The 18202-nt window shown below is 40.1% G+C and overlaps 1 protein-coding gene across 1 annotated transcript in view; it reads left to right on the forward strand.

Annotated features, from left to right (window-relative positions):
* The window catches only part of LOC126188749 (structural maintenance of chromosomes protein 1A-like), a 261744-nt gene extending 243771 nt beyond the window's left edge, over window positions 1-17973 (forward strand). Inside the window, exons 19-20 of the mRNA XM_049930359.1 lie at window positions 5960-6137; window positions 17382-17973. Coding sequence (XP_049786316.1) covers window positions 5960-6137; window positions 17382-17513 — 310 coding nt within the window. The 3' untranslated portion in view covers window positions 17514-17973. The remainder of the gene's footprint in view (window positions 1-5959; window positions 6138-17381) is intronic.
* Window positions 17974-18202: the final 229 nt, after the last annotated feature.

Consider the following 18202-nt stretch of genomic DNA (forward strand, 5'->3'; position numbering starts at 1 on the left):
AAAAAAAAAAATGCATTGAAGAGACAAGCTCATGGCAAGCTAACACCTTGTAGAGTAAAGCCGTCGGCACACGGACTGTGCATCCAAACGTTGAGCATGCCAATTTTCTGACACCATAGTGTGAAACAGCACATTTGGGAGTCCTTTCCGAACGTGCAGAGCAATATCTAGCATGTCAGATATTCTGCGCATGTATCTGAGCATTGATCAGTGAGATGGCACAACGCCACCTACATCACATGCACGCTATCTCCCTTCAGCACGAAGTTATGAGGTGCCATATTGGCATTCATTTCAAGCCTATATGTATATATGCCATTTCTGAACACCTGCAAATTGAGAATCACTGGAAAATCCATTGTTAACTGTGTGATCTGTTGCGATAAAATAATGAGAAACATCATATTCATGGCAAAAGTATTATTGTAACTTGCGTATTATGAGAGTATGCTATTTGAAGGCAGCGATACACTGAGGATCCACCCAAAATGCATTGTTCTTGGTACAATTTGTTATAATTAAATTTCAGTAGCATAGCTATGATTAAAGCTTTCAGCAAGTGCTAAGATCCTAGGAATGGCAACCAGTCTTATGATGTTGGATTAGCGTGGTGAGTAGTGTCAGTATATGTGAAATTTCTATGTTCAGGCAGTGGTTCGCGGCTCGCCACTACCCAACTTATTTTTCCTAACATTTGCGTTTTTATGAGGTTCTGATACTTTATTACTAGTTTAATATAAGTATATACTATAATTTTTGATGTATGTAAATATAAGTTCATGTAGGAAAAATATACCTAAAAACAAAGATGATGTGACTTACCAAATGAAAGTGCTGGCAGGTCGACAGACACACAAACGAACACAAACATACACACAAAATTCAAGCTTTCGCAACAAACTGTTGCCTCATCAGGAAAGAGGGAAGGAGAGGGAAAGCCGAAAGGATGTGGGTTTTAAGGGAGAGGGTAAGGAGTCATTCCAGTCCCGGGAGCGGAAAGACTTACCTTGTGTCTGTATATGTGTGGATGGATATGTGTGTGTGTGCGAGTGTATACCCGTCCTTTTTTCCCCCTAAGGTAAGTCTTTCCGCTCCCGGGACTGGAATGACTCCTTACCCTCTCCCTTAAAACCCACATCCTTTCGGCTTTCCCTCTCCTTCCCTCTTTCCTGATGAGGCAACAGTTTGTTGCGAAAGCTTGAATTTTGTGTGTATGTTTGTGTTCGTTTGTGTGTCTGTCGACCTGCCAGCACTTTCATTTGGTAAGTCACATCATCTTTGTTTTTAGGTATAAATATAAGTTCACCTTTCTTTGGATGTTCAATTGGCTTGATCTACAGGACAGCTTGCGCTACTTGTATAAAGATATTTTGCTCCTTTTTTCTTTTCCACTTTGTAATTCACATGTTGCAAAGAGTCTGATACTGGGTAGGAACAGTGATCAAGTAAGATTGACCTTGGGCTTTTACTAAAACGTGGGGATGATTAAATAATGTTTGTTTTATGTGAAGAAGTATTGCAAATTTGTATCACACTGTTTGTAATGGAACTTTCATAAGCTTGTGTCCTTACTGATTGGACATGGTACTTTCCTTTTCATGGACAATGGACGAAATGTGCGTTTTAATAGAGCTAACATTGGAATTTTATGCATGCCCGTTTAGTAAACATTGTGATTTGTGAACTAGAAACTTCCCGCAACTGTGCACTATAGTGCATTGTAATTGCGTGTACCATGTTGGGGCCGAAGTACCATATGCACAAGTTGCATCATTCCCGAGTGTTCAGCGGCACGTTGAACTCAGCATGCTCAACGTTGACGTTCGTCAGCACTGTCCGTGTGCCGACGGCTTAAGGCAGTGGATACGTTTTCAAACGCTTACAAGCCTAAGGGTGAGACTACGAAATTCAGCACACTCAACGTTGACGTTCGACAGCACGGTCCGTGTGCTGATGTCTTATGGCAGTGGATGTTTTTTCAGACGCTTGAATGCCTAAGAGTAAGACTACGAAATTCAACACGTGGTACCAAGGATCTTACCGAATTATGTCACCAGTCACTGCTATGCTACAGTTACCAAAAACATCAACAATAGTGCATGTTAGACACTTTGACCATTCTGACTTGCTCCCACCGAGCGAGGTGGCGCAGTGGTTAGCACACTGGACTCGCATTCGGGAGGACGACGGTTCAATCCCGTCTCCGGCCATCCTGATTTAGGTTTTCCGTGATTTCCCTAAATCGTTTCAGGCAAATGCCGGGATGGTTCCTTTGAAAGGGCACGGCCGATTTCCTTCCCAATCCTTCACTACCCCGAGCTTGCGCTCCGTCTCTAATGATCTCGTTGTCGACGGGACGTTAAACACTAACCACCACCACCATCTGACTTGCTCCGGATTCTATCCCACGAGTGTTAAGAGCAGAGCCTGAGAAGGTCGCAAAAGGGAAGAAACGGAGAAGTAGACATGAGAAATTGGATGGACCCTTTCATGAGGTACTATATGCATTGAGGTCAGGTCAAGGAAGTGACAGAGGTATTTTATTGTGTTTGTCAATAGTAAAGTGCGAGGTGTCAGAGTGTAATATATTAATGATAAAGGAATAAGTTTTTGTGTTAGAGTGAGGGGTCTTTGAATTTTGTATGGAAGTGCTGAGCGGTGGCAGCAGACTTCTGAGGGGTCAGGGAGGATGATGACAGGTATTGTCCTCAGGCTGCTGTACACCAAAGTCAAGGATTTAAGGGACACTAGTCATGGCAGTGCTACACCTCCTTCACATGGAGCAGAGTGGGTGGCACTACCTGGCAGGGGGAGTTCTTTGTGCCATACAAGGGGATGTGGTGGTTACCAGCCACCAATTGACGCTGAGTTTAGTTCTTAATGCATGGGAATCCCGGAATGAAGTGAAGGGGCAGGAGGAAATGTTTTCTGGGTTTCAACAATGAGCCAAAAGCAGGAGAGTGTTTGGACTAGTTGCTGAGGAATGTGAGAATTTGCGTAAGTCTTATGAACAGTTATGGGAACAGATGCAGCAAGCAGTGGAGGTGGTGCCACATTCACTACCTCAATTGAAGAGGGTTTTGATATGCTTGGGGGAGAATTCTGAAGATGTTGTTTGGACTATCAGATACCTGTAACGTCAGAGAATGGAACAAGATGGTGGAAATGGTGAGGAAATTGGCAGAGGGTAGTAAGTTGGTAGTGAAGTGGCATGCTACAACACATGCTACAGAAGCTGATACGCAAGGTGATGACAGTACGCAAAGGCATCAGAGGGCACTGTTAATCGAGAACTGGTAATTGTGCAAGCACAGTTGGACATGTTGGATGCAGGAGTAACTAAGAGAGGGCTCTTAGAATCACTAGCCATGGGTGGTGATTGTGAGCTTACAGTAGGTTATTCATCCCACATTGCATGAACAGCTGAGTCCCATCCTGTCATCAACAGAGAAATACTTGTCACCATTGTCAAGAGTGCAGGAGGAACTACCATTGGAACTGGGGTTGACTGCAGAGCCCAGTAGGCAGTGCATAACTCTTTATTACCATGTGGCCATCATTGGAGATGAGGACTGACCAGGCACAATTGTACATGTTCGTTGGGTTCCCAGTATTGGATATATTTGCACAATTTAAATGTTACACCATTCACTCGTAACCAGTGAGATGGGGAGCTAATTAATTGATACGAGTGGGGGAGAATTTTGACGATAGTGTTCGGACCATCAGAGGCCCATGACATCAGACAATCGAACAAGACGGCAGAATGTACCGAATCTTGTGAAATGGGGAGCCCTAGGGATATTTGTACAATTGAGGACAGATGCTGTGTTGGTAATCTCAGCAGGAGGAGAAAGGCATGTAGTGATGGCAGAGGTAGAACTACAGCACTGTCAGAATCTGCCCGGATGATTGAAAATGGTGAAAATGCATGCACAGTGCAGCTGTTTGTTGGTAAAACAAGTGGGTGAGATTGTCCAAGGGGCATGGTGGAACATAAACCGTATTTTCAGCAAACAGTATTACACAGGATTTATCCTGTATATGACAATGTGTTAGTGGTGAAAAGTTGCTATGAACAGGGAAGGCACACAGAAGCAGGGCAAGTAGAGACTGAGGGATAGTGGGTTGTGGATTAACGGGCCAGTGTGTGATCTAACGGAGACAACCTTCCATCTGCAGCCAAGGTAACAGGAATTACCCGTTCAGTGAACAAAGCCATGGTTGTTCTAGCCAGGTCAATCACTAGAAGGAGTCCCGATACAGAATGTAATCTTCCTGAATAACACATTGAAACTAGACCTGACCCATTCCCAGAACCAATTAATAGTCCCACAAGAAGGGCGGATTTCAGCAGAACACGTGATGCAGCATGTTAAGCAATTTAGGGAAGGGCAGCACAAGTGACTGTGACCTTGGCTTCATGATACCTAGCACTGTAGTGACTCTAGCTCTGCTGTGCATAGTCTTTGCCTATCTGAGGTGGAGAGCTATTCTTCAACTCGATCCACTGTAGGTACAGTTTCAGTAGACTGGATCCAAAGGGCATGAAAGCAAATGAATGTGGAATATTGTAGTGTGAGTGTTGATAAAGAGTTTAAAAGGATATGAGGCCACGGAACGAGCCATGAGCTTATGTAAAGAGAATTGCCAAAAGCATGTGACTGGCAGGATGTAAAAGGATACAGACACAATGCAGTGTTCCAAAGAAAATAAGGGAATAATGCACTATTAACTGGGCAACTGAGTAGCTTAAGATAAGTCTAGTAAGTAAGGTTTATAGGTTAAATGAAGTCTCAGAACCCTGTGTGTTAAGCAGCCAGACACTTTTGTGGTTCAAACTTGTTCTGCAAATGTGATATGCTGTTGCAGATCGGTCTTAAATGAAGACTAGGGTGGCTGGGTCTTTCTGTGTAGTGGGCTAGTTTACTGCCGCTACCATGTTATGGGCAAATCTGTGGGGATGTACGGTGAAATATTGCAGCAGCCACTGGCCGCCAGTGAGTACAGGATGCAGGCATTCCAATTGTAGTAGCAGAGCTGTTGACTAATTGTGAGATGAGCCAGGCTCACTTGGTGAAACCTGCTCGCACAGTGGGTAAAGTACAGTGCAGGCAAGGGGACTACTACTCCATGTTCTAGTGGCTTTGCTGAGAATGTGACTAAAAGTGGCACATCGGCATAACAGATGCCCTGCTATCTTGTGTAAATAGCTGTCATTTTGATAGCAATTTCATTTGCAGCCCAGCAATTCTGCCAGGATGTGAGGGCTAGACCAGACGAGGGGCCATGTGGAGCTGCCACCAGCAGTCATGAGTTCAGGTCTCCGTCGCAGTACGAGCTTCCTGCACTACGTCCTCCTTCCAGGCTTGGTGCAGTGGGCCAGCCCAGGCTCGCTCCATCAGGAAACCAGACCTCTGCCCAGGCAGCAGCAGGTCATATCCCTTTTCACTCCCACCGTTTCCTGTACCACAATATTTTGTTCTAAACATTGATTATTTTCATTGATACATTACCACATGACGAGTAATTCTCATTCTGAATATTATTTACCATGGGAGATATGAGTACAGAGCCAAAATTGTGCTACAAAAAAGATATTATGTAACAAATTATTATTATTATTATTATTATTATTATTTTTTTTTTTTTTTTTTTTTTTTTTGCAGTGACAGAGCGAAGCAATATAATTATCCAAATTTTTACTCAAAATATTATATCTCTTCCCTCTTACTGGAGTCGGTGGGGCCATTCTGTTTCCTTGGTGAATCAAATGGTAAAATCTCAGTTTTCTGAGCCAGCCAACCCTGATACGATAACCATTTAACATACACATGTTTGGCTGTTTCAAAGAACACTAATTACTTTAAATTTATGATCATACTGTTTGTGTGTATTCCATGGGCCTGGAATAATGTTTTAATTATTAACTCGTCAAAATACTTTATTTCATTTACAGCTTCTTACCATCACCATTGCTGATATTTGATGAAGTGGATGATGCACTTGATGCAAATAATATTGACAGACTTGTGAGATATGTAAACAGCCACAAAGATTCAATGCAGATTACAGTAATCACTCTGAATAAAAAGATTGCCGCTGAGTGTGATGTTATTGTGGGAGTGTGCCCAAATGTAAGTTTTGCAGCCTATTTCTGTTTAATGTAATAGCCTAACAACCTAATGTTACGGTTGACATATACATAAAAATGCAATATGTGCAGCAAAAATTCAGTGGCGTTATAGGTTGAAAGAAGTCGTGCGTTAGCTGCATGCTCTCTCACAATAAAGTAAGTAGCTAGACAAAAAGATTGTGTAGTATCTTAGACTATTAAAATAAACATCTGCATCCTCTTCTGGTAAAGAGGAAAGTAGAGGCTGATTATATTTGAAAAGTAAGACAGTTGTCTTCTGTTTCACTTCATGGAGTAGGCTTAAAAACCTTCGCTGAAGCTGTCTGTTGCTTGGCCATCCTACATATTGCTTTCCTGTTGTTTTATAACTGATTCCTTGTTTTCATTAGTTTGTGTCCTGGGTTGTTGATGTGTTGTTTCCATTTTATGCAGCCTTGTTCTATTTTTTCATTTGTCATTATATATTAAGTTTTCTTTTATACTATTTGTTTGTATTTGAAATCAGAGTGTAAATCATTTGAGTTTCCTTAAAAATTTGATTTCAGCTGATGGTATTTTTCTTCTGTCTTTCTTAATCAATGTCCATGATTCTTTTCCTTATATTAGAATAGGGGTAGCCAAAACTTTGTAAACTTTGTTAACTTCGCATTATTCTTTATATTGTCACTCAGTGTTCTGTGTTTGTGCTCCATCATTTGAAACTTGAATTAAAAGGAAAATTCTACATGTATGTACACACTCCATAAGCCACCACAGGGTGCATTGTGGAGGATACCTTGTGCCATTACTAGTTATTCCTTTTCCTGTTTGACTTGCAAATGGAGCAAAGGAAAAAGAACTGTCTATTTGGTTCCATAGGAGCCCTGATGCCTCTTATCTTGTCTTCATTGTCCCTATGCAAGATGTGCATTGGTGACAGTAAAATCATTCTGCAATCTGACACAAATACCAGCTCTCTAAACTTTCTCAATAGTGTTTTGCATAAAGAATGTGTTCTTCAATCAAGGGATTCCCATTTGAGTTCAAGGAGCTTTTCCCCTGTTATTCATGTGTTGACTGAAACAAATTGGTAACAAATGTAGCTGTTAGCCTCTGAATTGCCTCAATGTCATCCTTCAGTCTAACTTCGTGGTAGTCAGTGGTTCACACTAGTGGTCTGTACATGGTCTGCTTTGTGGATGAGCTGCATTTTGTTAGAATCCTCCCAATAACTAAAGTTGACCATTTGACTTCCCTATAATCAATCTTACATGATCATTCCACTTCATATTGCTGTGTAATATTACACTTAGATATTTAATTGATGTGACTGTGCTAAGCAGCACACTACTAATACTATATTTGAATATTACAGAACATTCTCCCTACTCATCTTCATTAACATACATTTTTCTACATTTAGAGCAAGCTGCCATTCATCACACCAAATGGAAATTTTGTCCAGGTCACTGTGAAACCTGCTAGTCACTCTGTGACAACATTTCCCTTGCAAACATTGCAGCTTACTGCTCACCCTATCCAACAAATTATTTATGTATTTGGAAAGTAAGAGAGAATCTACCACACTTCCCTGAGGCACCCAATGATACACTTGTCTCTGATGAACATTTGACATCCAGGATAATGTATCGGGTTCTGTTACTTAAAAAGCCATAGAGCCACTCACATATGTGAAAACCTATTCCGTCCTCATTAACAGCTTGAAGTGTGGCACTGTGTCAAATGCTTTCCGGAAATCTAGAATTATGGAATATTTCCCTGTTGTCCTTCATCCATGGTTGGCGGTATACCATGCAAGAAAAGTGCAAGCTTACTTTCATGGGAGCATTTCTTTCTTAAAATATATTGTAATGCAAACAAATAGCAAATTTGCAAAGCCAGACTAAAAAAAATTCGTAGTTTATAATACCAAACTGACCTTCAAAATCCCTGAAAATCATCATCTGAACTTTCTTCTCCTTCTTCCTCTTCTTCATCATCATTGTCCTCTTCGTATATAAGATGGTCTTCCCTGCCATCAAGAGCATTACATATGCCATACTTCTTGAAAGATTTAACAGTAATGTCTTCTCTCACTCTAGACCACAACTGTTTTATCCACTGACACACTTGTTTGACTGTAGGTTGTTTTAAAGCTCTACATGGTGTGAATTCATGTTGGGTTTTATCCAACATCCCTTTGTTTCATTTCTCTGCCATATAAAATTTAAATGGTCTATTTATCGAGACATCGAGAAGCTGCAGTTGTGAAGTGAGTCTTCCTGGAATAACAGCAAGCTCTGCATTTCCCTGTCTCAATTTCTCTTTCACAAAATTTTTCAAATGACCGATAAACTGATCTAACACAAGAAGAGAATCTTCTTCAATAAAGCACATTGTTTTCTCTCACACACACTGTGTCAGTCCAAACTTTCATACCAGCCCCAGCCATCCAACCCTTGTCATGTACGTGAACAACAACACCCAGCAGTGTTTCAGAAGGATTTGGCATTGTTTTGTGCTTGCAAATGATCATTGGTTTCAGTTTAGTACCATCAGCACAACTTGAAAGGACGAAAGTGTAGTGCATTTTTTCATGTCCACTTGCTTTTATAGTTACAGTTTAGCACCTTTCGTGGTATCAGTTGTGCTGTTCGGCACATCAAATGTCACAGGAGTTTTGTACACATTTGTTATGTGGCTTAGTTCCACTTTTTTTTTTTTCATGGTGTGGGTTCCTGTAGTCATGTCCTAGTTCATGAACCACGGGCAATGTATGAGTGGCCAAGTAAGTGGTCCCGACAGTCGGGATACCAGTTACTTTGGAATAAGGCTGGGCATCTCGGACATATTCTGAGTCGTGGTCACCTTTGTGCTCATACGGCAAAGACTACCAAATCCACTGGTTAGTCCCTCAGCCGTTAGGGGTAAAACCCAATGGGACTCGGGGCAAGTAAGGATAGCAACCTGCTTCCCTGGTACTTTAAATATGATGGTGGCAACAATCAGAGCAAAATGCCTCGGACCTTTGGATGTGACAGAGTCCCACCTCTAACTGACAAACCAGGGACTCCTAAAATACGACTTGGCAAACAAATGGTTATGAGATGGGGAGCTATTAATATCAATGGGGGCTACTCTGGGAAGAAGGTAGGTCTGGCAGAGGCTGCAAGTAAGATGGGGCTGGACGTTTTAGCTGTTAGTGACATTTGGGTAAGGGGTGAGAAAGAAGAGGAAGTGGGAGAATACGAGGTCTACCTGTCAGGAGTCAAAGCACGAATAGCACAATGGGGTGTAGGGCTTTACATCAGGAAAGAAATGGAACCCAGCGTAGTTGCAATAAGGTATGTAAACGAACGACTGATGTGGATAGATTTGACAGTGTCTAGCAAGAAAATTAGGATTGTGTCAGTATATTCGCATTGTGAAGGGACAGATCAAGATAAGATGGATAGTTTTTATGAGGCACTCAGTGATGTAGTTGTTAGAGTAAAGGACAAGGACAGTGTTCTGCTCATGGGTGATTTTAACGCCAGGATTGGAAATCGAACAGAAGGGTATGAAAAGGTTATGGGTAAATTTGGAGAGGATATGGAGGCCAACAGAAACGGGAAACAACTCTTGGATTTCTGTGCCAGTATGGGCTTAGTAATCACAAACTCCTTTTTTAAACATAAGAACATTCACCGGTATACTTGGGAAGGCAGGGGAACCAGATCTGTCACTGACTATATAATAACAGATCAGGAATTCAGGAAGGCTGTGAGGGACACACATGTATTCAGGGGATTCTTTGATGACACTGATCATTATTTAATCTGCAGTGAAATTGGGATTGTGAGGCCGAAAGTGCAGGAGGTCAGGTCCACATGTAGGAGGATAAGAGTGGAGAAACTTCAGGATAAGGAAATCAGGCACAAGTACATAACAGCGATCTCAGAAAGGTACCAGTTAGTTGAATGTAGTCAATTACAGTCATTGGAAAAGGAATGGACAAGGTACAGGGACACAGTACTAGAAGTGGCTAAAGAATGTCTTGGAACAGTAGTGTGTAAAAGTAAGATGAAGCAAACAGCTTGGTGGAATGATACAGTCAAGGCAGCCTGTAAAAGGAAAAAGAAGGCGTATCAATAATGGCTACATACCAGAACCCAGGTAGACAGAGAAAGTTATGTTGAAGAAAGAAACAAAGCCAAACAGATAATTGCAGCATACAAGAAGAAATCGTGGGAAGACTTTGGAAACAGGTTGGAGACTATGGGTCAAGCTGCTGGAAAACCATTCTGGAGTGTAATTAGCAGTCTTCGAAAGGGAGGTAAGAAGGAAATGACAAGTATTTTGGACAGGTCAGGAAAACTGCTGGTGAATCCTGTGGATGCCTTGGGCAGATGGAGGGAATATTTTGAACAGTTGCTCAATGTAGGTGAAAATGCGATCAGTAATGTTTCAGATTTCGAGGTAGAATGGGATAGGAATGATGATGGAAATAGGATCACATTTGAGGAAGTGGAAAAAGTGGTCAATAGATTGCAGTGCAATAAAGCAGCTGGGGTGGATGAAATTAAGTCGGAACTCATCAAATACAGTGGAATGTCAGGTCTTAAATGGCTACACAGGATAATTGAAATGGCCTAGGAGTCGGGACAGGTTCCATCAGACTGGACAAAAGCAGTAATCACACCAATCTTTAAACATGGAAACAGAAAAGATTGTAACAACTACAGAGGTATCTCTTTAATCAGCATTGTGGGTAAAATCTTCTCAGGTATTGTTGAAAGGAAAGTGCGAGTATTAGTTGAGGACCAATTGGATGAAAATCAGTGTGGGTTTAGGCCTCTTAGAGGTTGTCAGGACCAGATCTTTAGCTTACGGCAAATAATGGAGAAGTGTTATGAGTGGAACAGGGAATTGTATCTATGCTTTATAGATCTAGAAAAGGCATATGACTGGGTTCCTAGGAGGAAGTTATTGTCTGTTCTACAAGATTATGGAATAGGAGGCAAACTTTTGCAAGCAATTAAAGGTCTTTACACGGATAGTCAGGCAGCAGTTAGAGTTGACGGTAAATTAAGTTCATGGTTCAGAGTAGTTTCAGGGGTAAGACAAGGCTGCAACCTGTCTCCACTGTTGTTCATATTATTTATGGATCATATGTTGAAAACAATAGACTGGCTGGGTGAGATTAAGATATGTGAACACAAAATAAGCAGTCTTGCATATGCGGATGACTTAGTTGTGATGGCAGATTCGATTGAAAGTTTGCAAAGTAATATTTCAGAGCTAGATCAGAAATAAAGACTATGGTATGAAGATTAGCATCTCCAAAACGAAAGTAATGTCAGTGGGAAAGAAACATAAACGGATTGAGTGCCAAATAGGAGGAACAAAGTTAGAACAGGTGGACAGTTTCAAGTACTTAGGACGCATATTCTCACAGGATGGCAACATAGTGAAAGAACTGGAAGCGAGGTGTAGCAAAGCTAATGCAGTGAGCGCTCAGCTACGATCTACTCTCTTCTGCAAGAAGGAAGTCAGTACCAAGACTAAGTTATCTGTGCACCGTTCAATCTTTCGACCAACTTTGTTGTATGGGAGCGAAAGCTGGGTGGATTCAGGCTACCTTATCAACAAGGTTGAGGTTATGGATATGAAAGTAGCTAGGATGATTGCAGGTACTAGTAGATGGGAACAATGGCAGGAGGGTGTCCACAATGAAGAAATCAAAGAAAAATTGGGAATGAACTCTATAGATGTAGCAGTCAGGGCGAACAGGCTTAGATGGTGGGGTCATGTTACACGCATGGGAGAAGCAAGGTTACCCAAGAGACTCATGGATTCAGCAGTAGAGGGTAGGAGGAGTCGGGGCAGACCGAGGAGAAGGTACCTGGATTCGGTTAAGAATGATTTTGAAGTAATAGGTTTAACATCAGAAGAGGCACCAAAGTTAGCACTGAATAGGGGATCGTGGAGGAACTGTATAAGGGGGGCTATGCTCCAGACTGAACGCTGAAAGGCATAATCAGTCTTAAATGATGATGATTTTTTTTTAAGTGTTGAATGATAAAGTGATAGAAAGATAATATTTTCTCTTCATACTCTGTAGCCTATTCTGAGATATTTTGGTTTTGGTTTGCATGCTTCATAAACCTGTAGCACCATCCAACTCCACCCGTAAAGTCCACTGTACTGCTAACTTGATCATGTATTTCCATCATTTTTTAATTAATTCTAGTGCCATTTTGATGGTGTCCTGGAATCCATTTCAGTACGTCATCATTTAGTTGTGGCTAATTTGCATTCAGTCCTCTATTTGCACATTTAGACTTCCTCGGGTCCCCCCCCCCCCCCCCCCCCCCCTTCAATTCATAGCCATCATAATATGAGTATGTGTAATTTTTTACATTACGAAACTTAATTACTAACAAAAATATAGTACTGTTACTGATAACACAAACCATATTCAATTCAATTTCACTGGCACTGTAGACTGTAATGATGCATCGTAGGCTAGACAGTGTTCTGGGTTTGTGATAGTGGGGTGGGAGGGAGACTGTTAGTAAGCTTGTGAATCTCTGCAACTCAGTTTTGTTGCATCGATACACTGCTGTTCGCAGTTGAATCCAGTGTTGCCAGATGGTGTTAGGTTTCCTGTGGCATTGAATATGTGGCCATTTTTAAGACTGGCAGGGGTTTTAAATCAAACACTTTACATATTTATATTAATTTCAGATATAAGATGCACCTGAATGTTGGAGGCAATTTTTCAAAGAAAAAAGTGCATCTTATAGTTGGTAAAATACAGTATGGTATTAAATAAGCATAAAAACCTATTTTAATAAATATTATTGTGTGTTTAAATGTTTAATGTGATCATGGTATTACGTCATTATCACAAAATATGCGACACAATTTGTTCATAATATGTTTCTCATGATGACATAACATCAGTGATAAAGATGCAACAAGTTCTGGAAGTCAGGGAAATCAGAGAATACCAGGGAATTTGAAACATGTCAGAGAAATCAGGGAAATTTGAAAAAAAAAGAAACACTGGAAAAAATCTCATTTTTGTCTTAGTAGATGAAATGGTTTGTTTACTGAGAGGTCATGCATTGTCACTGGCTGGACGCAGCTGAGAACATGCACCGCTTCACCAGTCCATCATTCTTACTACTTTTCCCTTTCCTACCACTCCCCTCAGCTTTCAGTCAGTGCTGTCACCACTTCTTGCCATTATCTTAGTAATTGCCATCGAGAGGCAGGAAGGCATGAGGAGTGCTTTGTTTGGATCTGATTTTTCAGAGATTGTTGAAGCAGCGGCTGAAAACAGCGGTCATGTTTGTGTGTGTGTGTCTGTCTGTCTGTGTGTGTGTGTCATTTTCTGACGAAGGCTATGGATCGAAAATTTAGCTGTGAGAGTGTGATTGTCTTTTTTTACGTGCCGGTCTGTGGCTCAGAGATCATCTTTAAGTAGAGTTGCTACCTACTCTCATTAATATTGATTTTCAAGTGTTTGCGCAAGTTGTCTGTTGCATGGATTGATCACTAAGGTCTCATTTCATCAACATACAGTCTATGACACATGAATAGCTGGCCACACGTGTGGATTCCTGTGATGGACCAAAATGCAGGCCATTTCTGCAGGTACCTCTAATGGATCAGGGCTGCAGATCTGAAGCCCATCATGCACTAATGTGCAGGCCCTACCCATTGCATCTAATCTCACCCGATCTGTTTGTGTGTGGCATAATATGGTGGATTTTCGTCATCTATTCATGGACCCCTAAGCAGGCCAGAGACCATTGGCAATGGATTTCAGTAGTTGCAACTGTCTCACCGCAAGTACATTGTACAGTGTGGTGTTTTATAGATATTTTATTTACTGTAGTACATTTTGGCAATTAGAAAGTACTTTATATATTAGAAAGTATGGACAATAACAAGAAGAAAATTATGGCAGTGCTGGCTGTTTGTATACTCATATATACTCATATATTTCTTGAAAGAAAACATTTTATTGGCGGTCACTTATAGTGTTGGTTTACAACTCTTTCCTGCTTTATCAGGGTGTATACAACCTGGGAGATCTGGGAAAATCCCAGCAATTTTCTCGTCCAGGAGAAAATCAGGAAAAACCCAAGAAAACCAGGAAAAACCCAGGATTTTTTTAGAATTCCGGGAATTTTTCATTGTTTTTGTTTTCAGTTAAATTTTTGTAATTTTGACTGCTAAAAACTGATACTCTAACAAAGGGTATTACTGTATCCCACTACTGCAGAATGATAATGTAGCAATAAAACATGAACGAGAGGAAAAACGAAAATAAAACTTAAATTGCAAAGAAAATGCGTCATATACAACAAGAAAACAGTGCTCATACAAGCGTCTGCCAACAGCAAAATGTGTCAAGGCTTTAGGAAGACTCTGCAATGCTTCGTAACAACAAATTGCCTCCTATGCGCGTGACCTCACAACTGTTTACATTAGATTCATTTCAACAGTTACGAGCGGGATCATGCGCATGCACAGTTGAGTAGTACCTCCTCCCACTTCTGGCTACAGAATTGTGGCTGTTGGCTGTGAAAGCAGTTGCAGCAAGCAGCTAGATGCTACCAGGAAAAATGTTTTGCAAAGCGCCTAGCATCCACCGCACGTTGGTCTATCGGTTATTCATACGACTTTGGAACACATCCCTGTTGATTTTTGAACATGTTCTAAGTTGATTTCTTAATTAATCATAAGTTGATTTGTGAATGCGTGCATAGTGATGGGGCGGGGGGTGGGGGACACTATTTAGTATTGCCCCAATTCGGAAATATCGGTGATCCGGGGCTGATGTGCAGAGCAGTCTGACTTAAAGTGGGGAAGTGGGTAATCTTCACGTGACCCGTGTTTACATTTAGTGAGTTCGCTGTTCCCTCTTTGTTTACGGCTCTCACGTCAAATGAAAACAAAACGGTTTTCTGTGGCTGGGATCTGTCAAGTGAATTAAAGTACATTCACTTAATTACGGAAGGCTAAACTATGTTATTAGTTTCAGATTTTATTTTATTTCCATATTTCTGACAGTCAAGAATTAATTCCTTCTCAGAACAGTGAAGTAATTTTTGTTGGTTTGAAAGAAATTTTCTTTTATTAATCTTTTCTGCTGAGGCAGTCAATATATTTGAAATGAAGTGTTTAATGAATTGGCTAGTTTCAACTATTTGCTGCATTTCAAGTGCATGTTTTCATCTTCTAGCACGTATATATACGCCATAATAAAGAACCAAACATAATACAGGACTGATACTCCAAGAAAATTTACATCCTGAAAACCTCACTGAAAAGCTTAATATCAGTTTGAGGCCTACTGCACTGGGAATCTTGAAATACAAATGTGCACTTTAAATGTGCACATTTCAGTATGGGTCATGAAATTCCAATGCTCTTGGAGTATCGTCTGATGTTTTGTTTCTTTTATGACATAATGTAAGATTTTTTAATGTTTAACACTTACAAATATACGGGCTTCCTATGTCATAGCTGCGCAAGCACGGTGTCACCTGTTACCTGGCACTCTCTGGCAACTGCTGAAACGAACCTATTTCTAACAGTTCGCAGGAAAATATTGCGAATGATGGTTTGAAAAGCGCGACTTTCAAAGTAAATTTCCTTTTGCGCAAGTTGAACTATGAGTGAGAATGTACGATGAATTTCATAAATCAGAGAGCATTTGACACTGATTTAAAAATCAACTCCTTGATTACTAGCCATTTACATGAATTTCGAGCCCAGAAGATCAAATATTTATGTAGTTATTGAAATTTTACTCGTGCATTTGTGTGATATATCTTAAAGTGTAATACACGCATAAAAGACCAACATTATATTTGAAAGCTTAGCTTCTCTTGCAGTGTATTAACCTTAGAAACCAATATTATATGTGAAAGCTTTGCTTTTCTTTTAGCAACTCTATGTATATTAATGTAAACCATTAACATTTCCTGTTTGTGTGTTCGCGCTACTTAACAGTGATGTTGCTATTGGCTGACTACATCACGTGTCCTAAGCTCTGAATATCCGCTGTTATCGACTGGTGGGATCATGTGGCGTGAGCTGTGACTGGCTTACAAAAGCGCATCGCAATCTCGATTTCAATGCTTCGGAAAATAAAATGTAGTGTTTGGTGGAATTCGAATTTATACTTTCGTGGTGATGATGATGTTTGGTTGGTGGGGCGCTCAACTGCGCGGTTATCAGCGCCCGTACAATTACCCAATCTTTGCTCAGTCCAATTTCGCCACTTTCCTGGATGATGATGAAATGATGAGGACAACACAAACACCCAGTCATCTTGAGGCAGGTGAAAATCCCTGACCCCGCCGGGAATCGAACCCGGGACCCCGTGCTCGGGAAGCGAGATTATACTTTCGTAATACGAAAATGTGCAGCGTACATGTTGCTGTACATCAAAGATCTTTCCAAAATGTGTCTTTTTCCCTGAGTCATTTTATAAAGCGCCGGGAAATTCTACGCCCGTGTATAAAACCATAACCATTTAAAGGTATGATAAGTTATACAGTTCCGAGGGAAAATATACTGTCAGTTAACAGGGGAAAAGTATGTTTTCACCAGGGATAAAGTGTATTTTTAACCGGGAAATCCAGGAATTTTTTTTCTTTGTCCGCGTATACACCCTGTTTATGCACTTCTTTCAAGAGGTGTACTTTTTTCCATGGTTATTTCAGAATTCAGTGAAGGTATTTTAAATCTATCTTGTGACTCCAAGGAAATGCGTATTTTTGTCATCAGATGTGTTTCATATAATTGAAATAATAACTACAGTGGCCCTAATGAAACACATATACCATCTGGCTTGCTTTCTCCATCTAAAAGCATTTCATTACCAAAGATGTTGATGTTAGTATTTAAGATATTTGCTCAGACGGGGGAGAAATACAGAAGTCCTTACATTTTTTGTCAGCTTATGTCTTTACTTACAGTTGACATCCCAAATTTGTCAGGGAAAAATTCTAAAACTTGTCTGGAAATCGGGGAAATATCAGGGAATTTCACTTGAGGAAACATGTGGCAACCCAGAATATTGTAAATTGGCTACCCTACATTATTTTGTACATCTAAGTCTTGTTAAGATAAAGCTGAATTTTGATCACTAATAGTGTAAAAATATTTGGTGATTATTTCTAAGACAAACATTCCTGAATTTCAGTTTTTTCATTTTCATTCTGTGGTGCAAGACTGTATCTTTTCTCTTTCCTTTCAGCATACCTTCAAAGAACATTTAGTTACCAAAGTCATAACACTCAATCTAAGTTTGTATCCTAAAGATGGAGAAACACAGTTGAAGAAACTAATAGAAAAATCACAAGCTGTGAGAGAAAAGGAAGGTCAATAACCAGTGATATCATATGCAGATAGAAACAATGGAGGACTCTTCAGCATAAAAGGGAGTTTAAATTATCAGATAGATTTTCTTACGTTCTGTTATTGGTAGTAATGTGAAGTGCCTTACTGTTACCTTCTGTACAATATACGAACTGTTGTCAGTAAACACGGATGAATAGAACTTTTAAATTCCATAGATTTATATGCAGTTGTTTGGAATACTAGTATGTTCCTTCTTTCCTGTCAACTTACACAAAGTTAATGATGTTATGGTACTTTAAGCATGAATATTTTTGATTGATTTTTTAATTAAGTGTAATGAAAAATGGTACTTACAAAGCATGAGCGTGATGTGGGCACTGCAAAAAGAGTAGTCAAAGTTGCATGAGAACTGAGTGCGGCAAATCTATTTTAGCTGTTTGATTAGTGATTTACTGAAACATTTCCTCCCGATTTATAACACACTTCTGTCAGCACATAATATTTTTCTTTCTTATTTCAATACACTGAGAATGGAAATTAGAAGTCAGTTTACATGTTGTAATATTTTGTGTTTCTTTTAATATATATTCTTCAAACAGATTTTATTCCCGTAATTTTCTAGGATGGGATTTCCTAATTTTTTTTTTCTTTTTATGATTTTGTATTTCATTATCTGTCTAACATTAGGCAGCATGTATATTTATCTGTATTTGTTTA

The sequence above is a fragment of the Schistocerca cancellata genome, chromosome 5, assembly GCF_023864275.1.
Source record: "Schistocerca cancellata isolate TAMUIC-IGC-003103 chromosome 5, iqSchCanc2.1, whole genome shotgun sequence".
Classification (NCBI taxonomy): Eukaryota; Metazoa; Arthropoda; class Insecta; order Orthoptera; family Acrididae; genus Schistocerca; species Schistocerca cancellata.